This window comes from Anser anser (genome assembly GCF_964211835.1).
Source record: "Anser anser genome assembly, chromosome: 11".
NCBI lineage: Eukaryota > Metazoa > Chordata > Aves > Anseriformes > Anatidae > Anser > Anser anser.
The window spans coordinates 24439790-24456535 of record NC_139732.1 but is presented as its reverse complement, the minus strand read 5'-3'; the positions used below and the strand labels follow the sequence as shown (position 1 = coordinate 24456535).

General features: G+C 49.6%; 1 protein-coding gene across 34 annotated transcripts; it reads right to left on the bottom strand.

The window, feature by feature from the left end:
• Positions 1-1416: 1416 nt before the first annotated feature.
• Positions 1417-16160, bottom strand: LOC310879923 (carbohydrate sulfotransferase 5-like). 34 transcript variants are annotated; one of them, XR_014571232.1, is made up of 10 exons: positions 13591-13722; positions 7145-10971; positions 6365-6836; positions 5622-5763; positions 4951-5377; positions 4338-4494; positions 4030-4176; positions 2770-2847; positions 2223-2586; positions 1417-1651 (listed from the first exon to the last, which is right to left on the bottom strand). XR_014571232.1 is itself a non-coding variant. In XM_083794971.1 (4 exons), exons 3-4 carry the CDS (start codon positions 13593-13595, stop codon positions 9762-9764), a joined length of 1215 nt encoding a protein of 404 aa, XP_083651097.1. In that variant the 5' UTR covers positions 13596-13722; positions 15646-15701; positions 15957-16080; the 3' UTR covers positions 9449-9761. The 34 variants fall into 34 exon arrangements, 3 of the variants coding, with proteins under 3 accessions (XP_083651097.1, XP_083651096.1, XP_083651098.1); XR_014571240.1 differs by lacking the exons at positions 4338-4494; positions 4951-5377 and adding an exon at positions 1993-2073 and having other exon boundaries at positions 1417-1662; XR_014571241.1 differs by lacking the exons at positions 4338-4494; positions 4951-5377 and adding an exon at positions 1993-2073 and having other exon boundaries at positions 1417-1628.
• Between the last annotated feature and the right edge of the window lie 586 nt (positions 16161-16746).

Sequence of the window (16746 nt, the reverse complement as noted above, 5' to 3'; positions counted from 1 at the left end):
CCCACTTTTGGCCACCAGGCGGCGGCAGAGGGCGGCAGGGGGCGCCACCGCGCATGCGTGGCCCCGGGGCGCCTGCAGTACCCACTTTTGGCCACCAGGCGGCAGAAGAGGGCGCCAGGGGGCGCCACCGCGCATGCGGGGCCCCGGGGCGCCTGCAGTACCCACTTTTGGCCACCAGGCGGCGGCAGAGGGCGCCAGGGGGCGCCACCGCGCATGCGCGGCCCCGGGGCGCCTGCAGTACCCACTTTTGGCCACCAGGCGGCGGCAGAGGGCGCCACAGCGTATGCGCGGTCCCGAGACGCCTGCAGTACCCACTTTTTGCCACCTGGTGGCGCCAGGGGGCGCCACAGCGTATGCGCGGCCCCGAGGCGCCTGCAGTACCCACTTTTGGCCACCAGGCGGCGGCAGAGGGCGCCACAGCGTATGCGCGGCCCCGAGGCGCCTGCAGTACCCACTTTTCGCCACCTGGTGGCGCAGAGGGCGCCACAGCGTATGCGCGGCCCCGAGGCGCCTGCAGTACCCACTTTTGGCCACCAGGCGGCGGCAGAGGGCGCCACAGCGTATGCGGGGCCCCGAGGCGCCTGCAGTACCCACTTTTCGCCACCAGGTGGCGCAGAGGGCCCCAGGGGGCGCCACCGCGCATGCGCTGACCCAAGGCGCCTGCAGTACCCGCTTCTCGCCGGCAGGATGCGTCCTGAGGGCAGCAGGGACGGCTTCCCAGACCATTTTCTCAGAGAAAGCACAAACGAAAACAGCAGAAATTTGCACCCCACGCCGCCTCAGGGAGGAAGTGTCTGCCTTGAGCAACATGCCGCTCACGGCTGGGAAGCTGAGCGGCGGCAAGCTGAAACAGTACATTTTTTATCGGGACAAAAAAGGCAGGGAGATAATAACAACGAACCCAACGCGGGCAATGGGATGCTCTGAGCCCAATGACCACAACTCCCGGCTTGCTGGGGGAATGGTGCTCCTGGCGGCTTGACACTGCAGACAGCACAGAGCCAGCTCCAGGCTTCCCCACCTGGAGCCCAGCACCCACAGACCTGTGCCTGCCACCCCATGCCACCCCTACCTGGGCTTTCCCTGCCCCAGCCGCCAATCCCCCGGGACCCGGCCTCCACAACGCCATCCCCTGCCCTGGGGGTCCTGCCGGGAACCCCCAGCCCCCTCCCCACTTGCGCCTCTGCAAGCAGCCCCCGCCACACAGAGCAGTCCCCCCAGCCCGGGGAGCAAAGACAGCAGCGAGCTGCCCCCCCCACCCGGCAGGGCTGGCCCCGCACTCCGAGGGGTCGTCAGCATCCCGCGGCCGGTGGACACGGGGCCACCCCCCCCCCTCCACACCCACCCCGCTACGGAACCTGCACCCACACACAGACAGTGACAGCCACTTCCCCGGATGGCAACCACCAAAGGGGGCATGGGCCAGAAAGCAAACTTTATTAAACTGCTGTGCAGGACTCCCGGGAGGGGGTTGCGGTGGGGCTCCCTGCCCGGTCGTTCTCCCCTTCCCCTGGCGGGCAAGGCAAAGAGCGGCGTCCGTCTGTCCGTCCGTCCATCCCTGCGTGGGGAGCTGATGCTGGAAGTGGGCTTCTCACTGTCGCTGCTTTGGGCAGTTGCGGAGTAATTGCCTTAAGTAACAAGGCAAATTAAACTCATATTCACCTTTTAAAGAAAGTGTACAGCATCGAAGAAGCCTTCAGGGTGGAGGGCAGCTGCGCTACCTAAGCGTTCCCTAGGCCTCCAACTTTACGTGCTATCGCACTAGGGGAACTTGGTGTGCTGACTCTAAGGAAGGGGACGGAGCGTAAAGCGGAGTGGAAACACCACGGATAGGCTCTGCGACCAGATGGGGACCAGATGCTCTTGTGCACACTGAGACCAATAAGCTGCACGTTTGCTACCCTGAGCCAACGACCTGTCATGTTTTTAACAAAACACTGCACTCTAGGGAACTTTTGCTCATTCTAGTATCATCATAATACCAAAACACACCTCCATCCCAAAAGCTCCGTATCTCCAAGGTGCGACCACCCCTCACTGAGGGCATGCTCTGAGTTTCTCAGACCCCTCTACCTTTAAACGAAAGCAAGAAAACTTTACACCAAACATAACCAAGGTATGCCTGACTAGAGTCACTCAAGCCCCACCTAAAGGAGAGAAAATAAATGTAAACTGTCTTAAGTGAAAGGGGGTGTTAGGGAAGATACCATCACCAAGGATACCTTTCTGACTTCCAGGATCAGTCGACTGGCTGAGCCTCTCTTCCCCCCGCACTGGGACGCCGTGGGGTAATATTTGAACGCTTGGTTGTACCAGGTGTCTCCTTGGAAACTTAGAAATCTCTAGAGCCTTTGTGCCTTTTAATGCATTAACAGCCAGGACGAGTACCTGTGTATTTCATGCGTGCTCGCTTGCTTTCGCGGACAGTGAATTTATCGCTGGCGATCCAAAGAACCTGTGTCCTTGTTGCTGTAATAAATTGCTGTTCATTGCATTGTTCCTAGCCGTGACAGTTCTCATTGAACGCGACTAGAGCGAGGGCGTGCTACGTTATTGGTGAATCCGTGACCGTGATAGTTCAGTAACCTGAATCCGACCAGACCCGTAACAGTTAGTCAGCTACGCCCCTTAGCGTGACAGTATTTCATAGGGAAAAACATTAAGCCTAAGATTTCCCATGCCTAAGGCCCTGGGGGTCAGGCAGAGAAGGAACCCGAGACTCTTAGCCATGCGACTCCTGAGAATCGCAGCTTACAGTTAGTCACTCACCGTCTTCCGGTCTCACAGGATGAGGCAGAGGTATAATCAATTCCTTCTCCATCTCTCTGGAAAGAGCTTTTCTCCTATCTATGACAAAGGAAAAAAAAAAAAAAGTTGTGATCATGGGAGTCAGTACACAAAGCCACACGCTGTGAATTCACTACTACAGTTAAGATCATTTTTAGTCAAAAAACACCTCGGCAGCAATGTTACCACTGCAAACATAGCGTGGCAAGAAAAATTCCACTCAAGGTAAAGTAAAGGGCAAGCTAAAAGGACGAATGACGTGACCAAAGGCAACTGCAACAACCATCTACCAGATGGTTCCACAGCCCTCGTCCACAGCCCTCAGATTTCACGGTCATCTTTCCTGACGAATGAATCCTGGAAGAACAGAAAAGATACACAAGGTGTCCTTTGTGGAGCCTTTGGGGAGACTACTGAAAGGAAAACCAAACCAAAAAACTAGGAACAGCAAGCGGCGTGTACGTTGGTTCTGTTAACAGAGTAACGCTAACGTACTAGAAATTTCCACGTTCTTTGCCCTCTACCTTGAAAAAGTCACCCAATTCTGTCAGTGTTCACCATCGCCTTTTTTTTTTTTTTTTTTTTAAATTTTCACGTGGACATCTGAGGAAAACATTTCGAGTCCCTGTCATCAAGGGAGAGGAGGAGAAAAAAAAAAAAAAAGAGAGGGATGAGGGGGGAAGAAGCGCAGCCATTCCTTGCCTCGGTAACGCGAGCAAAAAGCTCAGGCGCTCGGCAACAATGTGCTTTGAAAGACAAAACACAGAAGAAACTGCATGTTATTTTATCTCAGCTGTAGAGTCACGTGTATTTGTACCTGCTCATTTATTCATCTGCCAGTTTATTTTGCTACAGACGCTACAGAACATAGAGACTGCGAGGTTACTACAACCTTTTGTAACCGATGCGATCTTTGGTAGGAATAGCTATCTAAAAGAGCCAACAAAATCCCCTTTGTCGACAGCCATCTGAACTTTTATCGTCTAACAACAGTCCTACAAACATCCCCCGGGATGCTCAACTTCAGAAACTTTCCGTTCAACCTGAGGCAGAACAAGCCCTTACCCTGGACACCTTCACCTGGCTCTCCACTGCTAGCAGGGTAGCACTCCGATACTGCCCAGTACGCGCTGCAGCCTACTCGCTTACGCGCATTTACTGCGGCCTGGTTCGATACGCTCACAGAGAGACCCATGAAAAATCCACCCTTTATTTCAGAAAAGTAAATAAAGACATACATACATATGACACAGTAAGGAAGAAAAGCTGAACACACGGGATGCCGTCCTTTACCGAGGGGCAGATCCAACATCAGCACAGGGAGCTTTGGGGCACGTGAGCAATCATCTACACCAGCCATCGGAACAAGCCAAACGCACGCACACGAGCCTCGATTTAAAAAACAAACAAACAAACAAACAAAAAAAAGTTAAGTTCCTTTATAACTTATGGAAGTAACAACCTACAGCTTAGATGCAGTTGGATTGCATCAGCTTAGGGACTGCCTCCTTCAAAATGCGCGGGGGGGTGGGAAAACCAGTCTCGAAAACCTGTTGCCTAACAGGAGACTGTTGCCTGCTCCTCCATAGGTTACGTTCCTCCAAGCATCGTCCTGTTCCTGGATTTTACCAGCCACAACGGGATGGTCCCACTGGCATGATTCGGGGACGCTTCGCACGGGGTTTATTTGACGCTGAAGTAAGTCTTCTGCGGGTATAAGTAACGCAGCACGAGATGGAAAGTAAGCTAAGGCACCGTCTGCGGCACAACGCTTGTGCGATATTGGACCTGAGGGGACCAGTCGAAGCTTGCAATAATCGCTGAACGGGTGGGTAAGTAGGGAGCCCTACGGGAAACAGAGCTCATGTTCTGCGAAGCTCTTTTCCCGTCAAGAAGAGGACCTTTTCTATTCAGCGTCTTTACCGAACTTTAGGCTACTTCCTATTCGCTTTGGCAAGTTAGCCTCCGTAGAAGCCAAGAGATTTTAAACTGCCAAGCACCATTTATAGTTCCTGTTCTCCAACGACAGGGAATTTCAATCGGGGCGCTAGTTAATAGGAGAGTCTGGCTCTGTTTCACGCAAATCAAGTACCTAAACCACAGACAGGAGTCTGCAGAAAGAATACTTTAAAAGGTGAATTTAAAGAGAGTGATAATACTCACTTTTCCAACATTTCTGCAATGACTGTGGCAAAAAAGGCTGAACCAGGGATGTCTCCATCATCCACTCTAGGATTTAGCAACTCCATACAGTTATGGGTCAAACACCACAGCTTCAACGCAAGGCAGACAGGGACCTTGAAGGTCACGTTTCTGTCTGCATACTGAGTTCCACTGGAAAGCCCCCAGCCGCTCAATTCCCAAGCAACTTTGCCACGGCCAGCGCTTACCTGGAGTTTTGCTTTCTCTCGCTGCTCAGTACGGGCCCAAGGCCTCTTTTGTTGCACACAGGTCAAGCAAAACTCTCGGGACATAACCAGTAGACAGACAGACAGGCAGAAATTGCCTCTCATGTCTGTCTTGACCGACCACAATCAGCGTTCTGGAAAGCCCTGCAAGCACCGGTTTATTTCTAGGACAACTCTGAAAGCTGAGGTGGGACAAAGGTTAGCCTCTTGTACCAAAGACTGAGCAACAAAGAGACAGAGCTCGACAGGCCAATTCATTCTAGGTCTAAGAAGCTACTACAGCTCGGCAGGCACCACACGGCTTTCCTTTGCGCTTCCCCGCGCCGAGCAGTTCGCGCTTCTGCAAATTCGATTAAGCCTTTGAGCTTGGGCTGCAGGAAGTTTACGAGCACACCTCAGTTTCTCCCAAAGGTTGCTGCGACTTACCTGGACAGACGGGCTGCTCTTTCTCCTGGGAAACCTGCGACTGCAGCACGCCAGCTGCAGCTTTCCTCCCTTCAGCTGCCGCGCCACCTTCGCTCGGCGACAAACCCCGCGGGGGGCCCAGCGGCGGGGAGCTGCTTCTGCCCTGGTGAGCCGCAGGGAAAGGAGAGAGCCGGCCGTCAGCACGCGGGGGGAGGAAAACCTCCGAGGCGCAGCCCGACGATCGAGCGCAGCGAGGACCCGCGCCCGGCCGCCGCAGCCCCCACCCCTCCCGGCCCGACGCTCCGGGGAAGCGCCCCCGAAGGCTCTCGCTCGCCTCACCGCCGGCAGCCGCGCTCGCAGCCAGCGGCAACCTGCGCCTCCCGGCGCGCACGGCCCGGCCCCGGCCCCGGCCCCGGCTCGAGGAAAGACCGGCCGCGCACCACAGAACTACAGCTCCCAGCATGCCGCGGGACGGAGCAGTCCATCCGACACAGAGGGGAAGACCGGCCAAGCGCACACAACCGCCCCCCCCCCCCGCCGCCGCTTCCCGCCGCTCCGCGCCCCTCTCCCCCAGCCCCCCGAAGCCCCGCGCAGTGCAGACCCCGCCGCACGCCCGGTCCGCTCCGGTCCGGCGCCGCCCCCGCCCCGCACAAGGGCCGTTTCCGCAGAAGCCGCCGACCGCGTGGCGCCCCAACCGCCCGCCGCCTCGCCCCCTCCCGGCCCGGCCCGGCCCGGCCCGGCCCGGGGCGGCACCGACCACCAACCTCGTTGCGGCGCCGCGCCTCAGCGGCCCGGCCCGAGCCGAGCCGAGCCCGGCCCGGCCCGACAGCTTCCGCCCATAGTGCCGGCAAGCCCTGCACGGCACCTCCGCCCTGGGTTCCTCCGAGCCAATCACGGAGCGTTTCCGCCCTCAGTGAAGGCGAGCCGTGACACCACTTCCGTCCTCAGTGAAGGCATGTCCTGACGGCAGTTCCGCCCTCGATTCCCAGCCAATCACGGAGTGCTTCCAGCCTCAGTGCCTGCACGCTCTGTAGGCCGCTTTCCGCCCTCGGTTCCCAGGCCGGTACAGAGCCAGCCCGGCGCGGCTCCCACTCCGGAGAAGGGCGCCGCCATTTTGCCGCGGGCAGGGGTCCTGCGGCGCCGCCCGGCTCCCCCTCCTTAGGCGAGTCGGCCCGCTCCGCGCATGCGCGGAAGCAGAGCGGCAGGCACGGCTTCCCGAAGCAGACACAGAATCATCTAGGTTGGAAGAGACCTCCAAGATCACCGAGTCCAACCTCTGACCTAACACTTAACAAGTCCTCCACTAAACCATATCGCTAAGCTCTACATCTAAACGTCTCTTAAAGACCTCCAGGGATGGTGACTCAACCACTTCCCTAGGCAGCCCATTCCAATGCCTAACAACCCTTTCAGTAAAGAAGTTCTTCCTAATATCCAACCTAAACCTCCCCTGGTGCAACTTTAGCCCATTCCCCCTCGTCCTGTCACCAGGCACGTAGGAGAACAGACCAACCCCCACCTCGCTACAGCCTCCTTTAAGGTACCTGTAAAGAGCGATAAGGTCGCCCCTGAGCCTCCTCTTCTCCAGGCTGAACAATCCCAGCTCCCTCAGCCACTCCTCGTAAGACTTGTTCTCCAGACCCCTCACCAGCTTCGCTGCCCTTCTCTGGACTCTCTCAAGCACCTCCATGTCCTTGCACTAAGCTGTGCTGATGTGTGAGCTAAAAAAAAAAAAAAAAAAAAAAAAACCAAAAACCAAACCGCCACTCACAGCTTTATGCGTTTACACAACTTAGGGCAGAGGTTGCCCTGTGGTGCCTTTTTTTTTTAACCTTTTTTTTTTTTAAAAAAAAGAAGGTCTGGGTATGCTTGGCCCTCTCCTAACAAAGCTTGCAGCAGGTGGTATCTTCCTATCGTTTCTAGCCGAAGGGAAAAGTAGCCCTAGCCTAAAGGTAACAGGACTTTGTCTTTACTTGTTTGGAAGTAAGCTAAATATTTATAAGTGCTTCCTGCAAAATACAAGCTACCAGAAAACGTAACCACAGAACAAGAAATTTTATCTGCAGAATAAAATTCTGCACTGCTGAGGCACATGCCTGTTCTTTAATCCCAGTCCTTTCGGGAATACCAAAATCCGCTGGAGGCAAATTGATGCTAGACAGGTAAACTTCAGAAGGGGGTATATGTTATACTTAGGAAACACCTTGCACTTGGCATCCAAGGTCCAAGCTGCCAGTGTGCTCTGTTTTGCCGGTGACTGCCACCCGAGCTGACTGTAGGAAAGTCACAGTCCTTTCTGAAGGTGTTTAAGAATTCGGTGCAACTTTTTCCTCAAAGCACGAACACCTCCACGACTTTAAAGCATACTCCTAAGCATGGCTTCATTAAAACATTTTCAAAACTAAGAAGTAACAAAGTACGGGCGTTTAGAAAAGGGTTGTCGGTTAGCCACCCCAGGCAGCCCTGAGCGCCCGGCAGACCCTTGCTCGTTTCCTCTCCCAAGCCAGGTGGGGGAAGACAATCAGAAAGGTGCAAGCAAGGAAAGTCACGTGTTGATGTCAAGACAGCTTAACGGGCACAGAAAAAGCAGCATGCACAAGCAAAGTAAAGTAAGGAGTCCAGCGTCCACTCCAACCCGCCCCATCTTAGCCCCAGCTTTTACTGCTGAGGGTGCCACACACTATGGTCAGCCATCCTGGCTGCGTGCCCTCTGACATACAGTTAAAAAAGAAAACAAAGCAAAAAAAAAAACCCTCAGGATCTGAGAAGGCAGTGGGTGTCCTCAGAGGGGGCATGGAACCAATAGCAGCACAGTACAAGCTGGAAAGGATGCTGCTGCACAAATGTGAAAGACCTGCAGGACCTCCGGAGGGTCCTGAGCAGAGCACGCAGGTCCTTGGGAAGTGTGTGTGTGTGTGGGGCGGGAACTAGGATGTCTAAGTAGAGGAGAAAGTAAGTGTTGTGGGCCTCATGTGTGCACAAGAAGGGTTCCTGAGATGTAGCCCTGGGGGTACCTCCCTGCACGGTGGGCATCCCACTGTCCTTCAGGCCCAGCAGCTGGCTCTTGTCACGTCTCACAAAGTCCTCCTTCCTTTTTGTAGTGTCCGATGGCGGAGAAGGAAGAAAGAAGAGTCCCAGTGTGGAGCTGCAAGGCAAGAAGAATGGAGGAGGTAGCCAGAGAAAGGCAGCCTGGGCAAACGGACTCTCCTGTCACCGGGACTGCGGGCACGTCAGAGCATGTCTGGTTTGCATTGGATGCCCTCCCTGTAAGCACAGCTGGCCTTTAATACAGTATTAAAAGAGACACCTTACGTTTCTCAGTGACCTTCAGTAATAATACCTGTAGTGTGGAAGAAAGGGGATAATGATGTAAATTGCATTCGTGGAATCAAGTATGTGCCTACTCCGTCACAGCATTAAAACACACAATTGGGACAGCATTATATTCCACATATTTCCACAGTGACTCCCCTCAAAGTTTCTTTACCTCTTTTCTTTTTTTTCCATCCCAAGAATAGAGCTGTCTGCCAACTTCCCATTCAAATATCTGACTACAAAATCTGACATTCCAGACAAAGCTCTAAGAAATCTATCAGTATGTGAAGCTACTTCTAAAGCCTTTTAAAACAAAACGACTGCTGTTATCCCTGCACTTGGAGAATGTTTATGTTGAAATTAAAAGCTTCAAAGGAAGCCTAAAAAATACACAACTGCACAACTTTAGAACAAAAGAAAAAAGTCAAGTGATTCTAGGTAAAAAAGTGAGATCAGTTTCTACTTTGTTCCCTATACACAAATTAAAGACAGAAATTCTTGAGTATTTAAAGCACAGACCTATAAGTAAACTATTATCAATGATCAAACTTCTTTAATACAAAGTATTTAAATTATATTTTTAAAACAATGATGAGAACAGCCCAGTTCTGCCGTAAATTCGCAATCACACAAGTACCTTGCTGCATTTCTCATGTGTTTTTTGTTGTTTTTCTGTAGTGTACGGAACTCAGGAAAAAAAAAAAAAAAGAAACTGCTTACACTACTTGGAAAACCATCAGACAGGAATCTAATTAACCTCATCAGCCAGGTATTTTCAAATTACTTATGTACTGCACAATAGATAAATACTCCCCACCCCTCACCCCCATCTTTCAAAGTAATATCTTAGTTCTTTGGATTAAATGATGACCAGCTGAATTGGTTTTGTCTTCTTGGCAACACTAAATCCAGTGACAGATCTCTTTGTTCTTTTTCTGAATCCACTAGCTGATAGCCAAGCATGTTTATAGCACCTTTGCAAACTTCCTGTATTTTCTTAATTTTCTGGAATGAAAGAACATTTCTCCAGGCCTGGGAAACATTAACTGCATCTCGAGATGTGATTTTGAAGGCTTCTTTTTTTCTTCCTGGCCCCTGTCCATGGGTGATGTTATAGACCCAACTTTTGAGTGTGGGGGTCAAACTAAGATCTGCAAATTTATACATTTCTGAGATTTCTGATAATGGATCTCTTACCAGATCTTCAAAACGGATCATTAGATAGCGATCTTTAAGGAAACTAGGTGGTTTTAGAGTAGCTGTTTCATAAATCTGAACATGACTTCTACAAATCTCTTGCATTACTTTGTATTTGCTATCTTCCACTTTAGTGCCATTGGTACTCAGAACAATTCCATTGTCACGGGCTAATGCTTTGACTGATTGTTCTCGTGACTTGACAACTGCCCTGGGGTCACGGACCAGGTGAATGATTTTGAGGTTCAGGGATGGATCAGTGAGAAGTGGGTAGAGGACCTTCAAGTCAAAAAACCGAACCTCCTTGATGACAACATGGCTGTAAGTTTTACAGGCTTCCTCCACCTTGGTGAATGGGTACCGTCCACAAAGAGTCTTGCACGCCATTTCACTGGTTATGTCAGTACGCTGAAAGGAGTCACAAGCAGGAGCTGAACACAGAGCTCGACTCACTGCCCACTGGAAAAGATCAGATAAGTTTCTTTTCCAAGGCATGTAAGCGTCAAACACAGACATGTCACACAGAAAGACCGACCTGACTAGGTCCCGCACTGCCATGTGCAAGACCTTGGCACTGTTCTGATACATCGTAACCCATACGTGCCAGGCAGGCTCCATCAGGTAGAAGACACTGGGGTGCTGGCTGAAAAGTTGACCAACAAAAGAAGATCCTGACCGCCAGGAGGAGAGAATGAGGATGTGGACTTGAGACGGCTTCTCCTCAGACTGAAGCATGAAGCTACTGTACCGGGCATACATGAAGACTAAGAATCCAGTCTGAACCATAACAAAAAGTATAACAATTGTGCTAGAGATCCGAATCCTTGCCATTCTCACCGAGGAAAAGCAATTTAAAACGCTGAAAAAGAGAAGGAAAATGCTGGTGAGCCGTTGATGCTATGGCGTAACAATGATAAAACTTACACAATACAAACTCTTGCATTAGTAAGACCTTTCTTTAGATGTTCATATACATAGTTCAGCACTATTTGGTTCCTTTATCAGTAGTACTCAGAGGAGAACAACTGCAGATGGACGGGTGTTGAAAACAGAAAGAAAGAAATGCATTACAACAAAGTCACAGTAAAAGTAAGTTTGTAGTGAAGGTTTGATGCTGAAAGAAATCTTGTGTTGAGGCTGCTCAACTGCTGGAATAAAAACAATAAAAAATATAAAAAGGTCTCAACTTGGATTCTGGGAAACGCTGCCAAGGAAAAAGAAAATCTTAGTCACTCCACTCCACTGTAGTTCAATCTCAGTCTAACAGTACAAGGGTTTCTATCGCTTGAAAGGAGTAGATGGGAACATTAGCAACTGTGGGTACTGAAATTAAAATCATGTTCTCATTAACTGTAAGCATTGCACCCTGTGGTGACTGTAGGACACTACACCAACTGATGATAGTGCACAATTTTCTATTTTTCAAAATTACAGGAGATGGGTGAAAACTTGCAACCTCAAGCAGCTTCTGGCTATAAATGTTATACGGAACAAGCAGCTGATGCATGCCTTTCGTATGGAGTGCATATTCCCCATGACTGATTACTCTGAGATTGCATTTAAGGAACTATCCATTTTTGAGTTAGAATTAGCTACATGCACTCCTCACAGCTTTTCCCTAGAGATTTTTGTCACCTGACTCTTGGTACTCTCACTTTAGCAGATTCCACTTGAAAGTAGTTAGTATGTTAACAGGCTGGGTTTTAGGGAAATATGAATTCTCAGGTACAAAGACCATATCAAGGCTTTTATATGTAACTATTTACTATCTAACTGCATTTAAACATTTTTTTTCTTGTTACAATGAATGGCAGATATACCAACACACTCTGGACTGTTGAAAACAAATAATACATACTAGCAAATACAGATGCAAACCCATTTGAGGTAATACGTGAGCTAAGTTCTTAGTGCTAGCATTATGAAATATGAAAAAGACTATTTACTAGTACTGAAAGCTGAAACAAATGGTTAATTAAAAGAGATGGTAGAAACAGGCAGTCTCAGCTCTTTCCACTGCCCAAATGTCTTGTCAGGATATAAACACTATTTTAAATGAACACAATTTTGCTACTAAACTTTTGTTTATAAGCCGAGAAAAGCAGCAGAAATATTTTTTTTCTCCCAAACTACCGTCTTTCACTTGCATGATATACTCTTTATATTCACCTACTCAGCTACAAATGCCTTTTCACTGTTTTATTATGTTCCCTGCTTCATCACATAATATCATTATGTAGCTACACGAAAGCATTTATCTATCTCTAAAACCATGGATATCCCCAATTTTGTTACGCTGCCCATTGAGGCAAGGACATTTTGTCCAGTGACTCCACATTTGCATCAATGCTGCACCAATATCCATGACACATGCCTGCAATAGCACCTCTGAGGATGAAACCCAAGGCCCACTAAGCCTCCCTTGCATAGTTCCCAATGCTTATCAGACGCTCTGCTAAGCCACTTCAGTCTGCTAGCTTGGAAGAGAACTACTCACTCATTTTTTTGAACCTAGCTCTTTAGTGTCTAAGCAACGCAACACTGTACATAACAGTACCGGAGCTGGCACAAGGAAGGGGGGGAAAAAGGCATAGTTACAAAAGGAGGAGCCCCAGATCACAGCTGCCAACAAAATACATCTCGAGCCATACACTCAGATCTTTACAGTAACAATTATTAGACCTTTTGAACATCTACTGCATAATTGTGTCATGAAATTATTTACATATACTTTTCAGGTGGAGTTATGCTAGGCCTCCCTTACGATCGGTCCCTCAAGCCTCCTGGGTCACTACTCACATTACAGAACCACACAGCTAACTGCCAAGCTTACGAAGTAGAAATGAACAGTGAAAGGTATAAACTCACACACCTTCTGTGAAACAAACCAATAAACAAAAAAGCATGTGTTTTTCATCAAGCTACTGCAATTCTTTTGCCATGTCAAAACAGTGATTAAAGGACCCTGGTTAGTCTCACACTATCACTGGACGATTGGGGTTGGAAGGGACTTCGGGAGGTCTTCTGGTCCAACTCCTGCTCAAGCAGGGACACTCAGAACAGGTTGCCCAGGACTATGTCCAGGATGAATATGAACCACGGGCAGAAAGGGAGCACAACAGCAGCCGGACTTCCTACCCATTACTGCCACTTCAGATGCCTTCTCAGTGACCAGATCCTCTAGCAAACACCTTCTCATTCGCTCATGAGACCAGAATGAACAGAAGTGGCAATGGTGCTGCAAGAAAATCTGATTGATACGGACATCAAGTTGCTTCACACCTTTCATGTCCCTGCAAAGTCTGAAGTATCACAACAGTTGGTATCACAATATACGCTTTTATACATAAAGATGCTGCTAAGCATAAATTATTTTAATAACAGTTACAATGGTATTAACAGAACACTTTTCAGACCTAAAATGGTACCAAAATATGGAGAAGGGAAGAAATAATTTGTGCAGAGGATGATCATTTACCTCATGCTTTTAGGGACATCACATGAGGTATTTGTCACATGAGACAAGTAATATTGTAATCAAGCAAACATCTTTGCAGGTCTGAGAACAGCATTACTGTTGAGTGAACTTCCTTTCAGTACAGAATTCAACCTGAAAATTAACAAAAATTAACTTTAGAGTTAGAAAAAAATCCTCCTATTATATTATACTAAAGACAGAAAGAGAGCAGCGCATATGGGCTCTCTGAGCCTGGGGCAAAAGACTGGCATGAAAGACTCCCTCGGAACAAAAAGATCTGCGTTTGTTGCAGGAAGACTGAAAATTTGGACTAGAATAAAGCAAAGAACTGAAAACAACTGAGGGAAGAATTACAAGTACCTGCTCCCACAAAATGAGTTCTGAGCAACTGAATCTTAGCTGCCTTTGCCAAAGTCTTCCCCAGCCATTTTGTGTCTAAGAACATTTCAAGCACACTTTCTTTTAAAACAGCTTATATTTATGAAGTATTTTTTAAAGCCAAAGTCTTTATAGATTACAAAGAAATTAACTTCCACAAAATGTAAAAATACAAATTTGAATGAATATCCAATGATGTATTATATCCTCAGGCTTTCACTAGCTGAAAATTATTTTGTCCAGTATGATTGTCATATACTAAATACTGACTTTCAGACCAACCATTAGAGCTGAATGTACGTAAGATTTATGTACTTATAATTCACCAAGGTACACCTCAGTACTGACTGTGAAAACGATCATATTGGTGTCATGAATTTTACGGGATTAATATGAAAATGTTTGTGCATGGCTTGATAAACAGAGCAAAGGTCACTTGGAGGTCTGCATTTTATGAAGGTGTTTACTCACTACATACTTCAGATATAAGACATTACACCGATACGTATAAGAGAAAACAAAACAAAACAAAATAAAATCACCACCACAAGAATTGCTTCTGTGAGCTTACATTAGAAACAATTTTGCTGCTCAAAACAGTGAAAATGCATGAACATTACAAAACAGATCCGAGAACAATGCACAATATTACAGTAATTCTTCCTATAAATCACACAGCTGACAACACATTGCTTAACAATAGCATTCCACAACTGGAAATGGAACATCTTCAAAAGACAAAAGCTTGCTGCACTGTCAACAATGTGTGGTAAAAAATAAAAAATAATAATAATTTAAAAAGCTTAGAGGGTGCCTTCTATAACCACCAGTACTTCAAAAAGAGTTAAAAGTCTTTCCAGTAGTTGTTGATGGCTAAATCATTGAATGGACTGCCTGCTTAATTATTTTAACCTAACGGTGAAAGTACAACAACAGAAATAATTAAACTACAGTAAAGGTACCATAATCAGATGTTTCAAATTCTGACGTTATATTAGCATTTTAGCTGATAGTGCTATTTCTGCTTTCGAAAACAGCGTTTCTTTTACAATTTAGTGGTAAAAGACATGCAGGAGTCACTCCCAGGTAACCATCAGGATTCAACACTTCATAATGCAATGAAACATACCACAGATTTCATGATATGACCATAAAAGTTTTATATATATATATACACGTATAAAAGGTATCGGGAATTGATTTTTTTTTTTACTTCTTTTTTTTGGCCAAAACAGTTTGGAGTTAGATAAAGTTGTACACCTTGAACAAACAGCAGTGTTGAGGCATAGCCCTACAACACCTGTTTTTCCATGCTGAGGATCACAAGGTGTTTTCAGCTACCAGAAAACAGACTGCAACTGAGCAGACCTCGCGTCTTCCGATCTGCGTTGACTGCTTCTAAGGATGGCAAAACTGGGGCCGTGGGGACACCTGCGGTGACCGACCGTTCCCCTGCCGCGGGCTTTGGCAGCACCAGGGCGGCGGCGGCCCAGAGCGGCCGGGGACGTGAGGGCGGAGGCGCGCTGCGCAGAGCCCCACGGAAACAACCGTTACAGGTAAGAAACTATGGCAAGGTCGTTCGTCCTACACGCCGCTTTCACCTACAAACAGACGCTGGACACTGCAGAAAAGAGGGAAGGGACTTCCCGGAACGGCAGGAAATGCTCTCTACAGCACCTGAGTTAACCGTCTAATTCCAGCAAAAACACCTTAACTCGGATCAGCCATATTCTCTAGGGAAGGAAAAGACAGGAAAAAAAAAAAAAAAAAAAAAACAAGGCAAATTTTCAGCAGCGTTCCCTTGACCACAACCGACCGCACCGCGCGGAGCCCCGCCGCCAAGTCACCGGCGCGCGCGAGCGGCTGAAAGAGAGCGGGCGCTGCCGTCGGACGGGCCCGTCCTCGCCGCGGACCCCGCGCCCGCCCGGCTCGCCGGCCGCGGCAGGGGCCCTGCGAGACGCCCTTCGCCCCCGCCGGCCCGGCCGTACCTCCCCGCCGCCTCCCGGCACCGCGAGGATCCGCGCTCCCCACGGAGACAATGGGCCGCTTTCAGACGTGGCCAAGGCGCCGCGGCAGCGGGAGGAGCCCGGGAAGGCGCCGATCCGCCCCGCGCTGGAGCATCCCCGGGCAGGGCCCCGCCTGACAGGGGCCGCCCGCCCCGCCCCGCCCCCGGCCGCCCAAGCGGGACCGGCGCGGCAGGGGGCAGCCGGCCGGGCCCGCCCCCGCTGCCCGGAGGCGGCGAGGAGCGGCCTGTAGCCGTCCGCTCGCAGGGTGCGGGGGGCCTCACCGGAGCCTCTCCGCTGCCACGCCGCCAGCCTGGGCCGTTGTCCCCGCACCCCCCCCACGGCGCTCTCGAAGGGCCCGGGCCTGCCGCGTTCGACGCCCGCAGCCCAGCCGCGGTGCCCTTAGCGGCCTGGCGCGAGCCGTGCAGGGGGGCCGGGTGGCGCCGCCCGCCGCAGGCCGCTCGGCTCCTTAAACGAGCGCGGAGGCGTTTTCAATCTGGCATCGCCCCTGAAAACGCTCCTGAGGCAGGCTCTTAATACTCGGCCCTCCAAACATTTACGTTCCCGCTTTTATCTATGTGAGAGACTTTTAACCCACTACTTACTTTTTCTCTTAATGAGACACTTCCAGAAAGCGAAGTGATTTTAGCATGCTTCTGAATCCACCCTCAGTGAACGAGGTTTAGATTACTCACTGACATGTGCATACACGGTAGTTCTGTGCAGTAGCATGGTGTTGGACTGCAGTGGAATTTTTATTTACTGCTGCTTAGCA